Source organism: Saccopteryx leptura, chromosome 2 (assembly GCF_036850995.1).
Source record: "Saccopteryx leptura isolate mSacLep1 chromosome 2, mSacLep1_pri_phased_curated, whole genome shotgun sequence".
Lineage (NCBI taxonomy): Eukaryota > Metazoa > Chordata > Mammalia > Chiroptera > Emballonuridae > Saccopteryx > Saccopteryx leptura.
The window spans coordinates 290,041,817-290,045,099 of record NC_089504.1 but is presented as its reverse complement, the minus strand read 5'-3'; the positions used below and the strand labels follow the sequence as shown (position 1 = coordinate 290,045,099).

At 46.1% G+C, this 3,283-nt stretch overlaps 1 protein-coding gene across 1 annotated transcript; it reads left to right on the top strand.

The window, feature by feature from the left end:
• Positions 1-1,595: 1,595 nt before the first annotated feature.
• Positions 1,596-2,974, top strand: LOC136393498 (late cornified envelope protein 2D-like). Its single transcript, XM_066366126.1, has 2 exons — positions 1,596-1,887; positions 2,269-2,974. Exon 2 carries the CDS (start codon positions 2,280-2,282, stop codon positions 2,721-2,723), a length of 444 nt encoding a protein of 147 aa, XP_066222223.1. The 5' UTR covers positions 1,596-1,887; positions 2,269-2,279; the 3' UTR covers positions 2,724-2,974.
• The last annotated feature ends 309 nt before the right edge of the window (positions 2,975-3,283 follow it).

Below are 3,283 nucleotides of genomic sequence, written 5' to 3'. Positions count from 1 at the left end.
TTTTGATATTTTTTTCATAATGGTTATACTTTCTTTAATCTCATCCCCAAGTGGCATATTAAGTGTCTTAGTGTCTTAATATTTTTGTGTAAGAAAACATTCGGGCTAAATTCTGATATTACAAAAAGTAATTTGGGTTTTAAAATTTAGCAGATCAGTAATTTAAAAAAATTTTTTTTCAAGTAAGAAGAGGGGAGATAGTGAGACAGACTCCTGCATGCTCCCCTACTGGGATCCATCCAGCAACCCCTGTCTGGAACTGATGCTCGAATCAACTGAGTTATCCTCAGCGCTCGAGGCCGATGATTGGACCAACCATGCTATCCTTAGCACCTAGGCCTACACTCAAACCAGTTGAATCACTGGCCTCAAGAAGAGAAGAGAGAGAAAGGTGGGGTGGGAGGGAAAGAGAAGCAGATGATCACTTCTGTGTGCCATGACTGGAGATCAAACCCGGGATGTCTGCATGTCAGGCTGACACTCTATCCACTGAACCAACTGGTCAGAGCCAGTATTTTGAAATTTAAGATATATTTTCTCATGGATATAAAAAAGTCTTCATAATAATTAGATTCTTTTAAAATGAGCATTTTGAACTAAGACCCCCCCCCCCCCCGGCACAGTTCCAAGAACTTTATATTTTCTTATTTAATGGGTAAGAATTGTTATTAGCCCCTTTTATGGTGATTGGCCAGAATTTTCAAAGCTGAGAACTGATGCCAGGCAGTCTGGCTCCAGAAGTTGTGTTATAATGTAGCTACATGCTTCTTATCACACAGCCCATGAACTAATATTAGAGGTGCCATATGTTTCCTTCTGTCTTATTTTCTCCTGCTTTAGTTTGCATAGTGAACATGCCATATTTTGGTAACTTTACAGCTAAATAGATTTTGATGACTTCTCTGAGGACATAACTTGCCCTTGAATATTGTTTGTAGGAAAAAAAAAAAGGCTTTGGATTCATTCCATCATGGGCTTGCAAAAACCAGGCCCACTCCTTATCTGAAGGTCATTTATACAAAAAGGATCTTTTCAGGTTGGAGCTGTCTTCTTAGGGATGACCATAACTGGTGCCTCACTTCTGGCAACTTACATATGAGTCTAGTTCTCCTATTCCACCCCTCAGCATATACCTGGTACTTGCCACCTCAACTTGGGCTGGCCAAAAATGTCTTCTTTAAGACCGCACGTGGACAGAGAAGCCATTCCTAGACCTCTGCTGCCCTTTCAAAGGGATTGTTAGTGCTGAGTTAGTGCTGTTTGTGAGTTCTTTTGGTGGGTCAAGTTCAGGTTAGGAGAGAAGCCTAACCACCCCCACAAATCGGCATTAGACCTGCCTAAAATAGCATCACTGAGATATCAAGCATTCTTAGTCAGGTTACTATGTCATCCAAGAATGAAAAAGCCATATTAGATCATTGGCTTAGGCCTGGCATTTTATTTTGGATCTCTAATCCTTATTTTAAAAAGGGCCATTTAATTTCCATCTTGGGAATTTCCCCCTCCATGTCCTATACGAAGGACCTTCTCTTAGTCCCAGAACTCTAGAACCCTACTGACCCAGCTCAGGAAATAGGAGCATAGCAGAGCTGCCTGTGAGGTTGACAGGCACTGTGTGGCAATCCGCTTAGCTTCATCACTATCCTAGAGGTCTGCAGTTCTCAGGGGATGTTCCTGTGGGTTAATACTTGACATGCTTATGGAAGAATTATGTCTTTAGGATGTGAGAAGAAGGTAGTCATCGGTGCCCCTTGTGAAAGATGCTATCAGCATCCATACATAGTCTGTGCCTCCTGCTGCCAGGTCAGAGAGCTGACCGTATAAAAGGCAGAAGCTTCTGACAGCACCTCAGTCCGCTTGAGTGATCTCCTCTAGTACCTGAACCAGGTAAAATACGTCTTGAAGACCAGGAAGGACTCTTGGTGCTGGTGTTTTAGGCAGAGAGAAGCTCTGGGTAGAGGACGCTATTGAAGGAACCCAAAGAGAAAAAGATTTGGAGGGGAGGGTTCTGCCAGAAGGGGAGGGTGGCAGGTAGGGGAAGGGAAAAAAAGATGGATGTCTTTTTAAAGTTGCAAGGGTTTGCTCTGAAATTATGGAGTTCCTGGGTTGAAACCTTTTGTATATTTCTGATTTGGGGAGATTGGGTTTTAAAACTTTGATCACCATAAAGATGAAATCGTGTGAATTTAAAGTTCAATTTTAAATGTAAATGAGTTATCTTAAGCTAGTTGAACTTATATTTCTGTGTTGTCTTTCATTTTCATTCAGCCTGTGTTGAGATGTCCTGCCAGCAGAACCAGCAGCAGTGTCAGCCTCCTCCCAAGTGTCCCCCCAAATGCCCACCCAAGTGTCCACCCAAATGCCCACCCAAGTGTCCACCCAAGTGTCCAGCCCCCTGCTGCCCTCCTCCAGTCTCTTCCTGCTGTAGCCACAGCTCTGGGGGATGCTGTGGCCACAGCTCTGGGGGTGGCGGCTGCTGTCTGAGCCACCACAGGCCCCATCTCTTCCACCACCGGCGCCGACACCACCGCTCTGACTGCTGTGACAGTGGCCACCATTCTGGAGGTTCCAGCTGCTGCCACAGCTCTGGGGGCTCTGGGGGCTCTGGCTGCTGCCACAGCTCTGGGGGCTCCGGGGGCTCTGGCTGTTGCCCCAGCTCCGGGGGCTCTGACTGCTGCTCCGGGGGCTCTGGCTGCTGCTCCGGGGGCTCTGGCTGCTGCTGACCTGCGCCTTGAGGACCACCAAGGAACGGCACTGGAAGAGCCGAAGTGCCGACGACCGCCCAGCCAGAAACTTCTCTCCTTTTCCCCATGCCAGGGCTTCTGAGATGCTTTGAGGTGTTCATTCTACTGTGAGGTCTAGAGGTTTAACCTTGGGTATTCAATGTCTTCATTCTCTTTTCAGATATAGTTCTTTGGAGGACTTGGTATTGGAGTTCAGTAATGAACGTGTTCTCTTTGTAACAATAAAGCTCTTTATTCCTGAAGTCACTGCCTCCTGATTGTTTTATTCACCTCTCCCAGTCCCTACCACCTGCATCCAGCCATCTCCCCTTCCCTTCTTTGGAGTGCAAGGGAACACTAAAAATGTTTGAGAAGCGAATATTGGCCCTGAAGCTACTTTGACCCCCGGGGAACAATATTCCCCTCTATGGTTTGAATGTGGAAACTTTAAGTTGAAAGAAAGAGCCATGTCTGAGACCAATACCCTGACATGAGGCTTGTATGAGGAGAGTCAGGGACAGGTTTTCAGAGCAGAGGATGGTGGTACCCAGAGAGGTCAT

Bases quoted from the DNA above. Each gene is read 5' to 3' on its own strand.
- LOC136393498 (XM_066366126.1), top strand. From the start codon at position 2,280: ATGTCCTGCCAGCAGAACCAGCAGCAGTGTCAGCCTCCTCCCAAGTGT.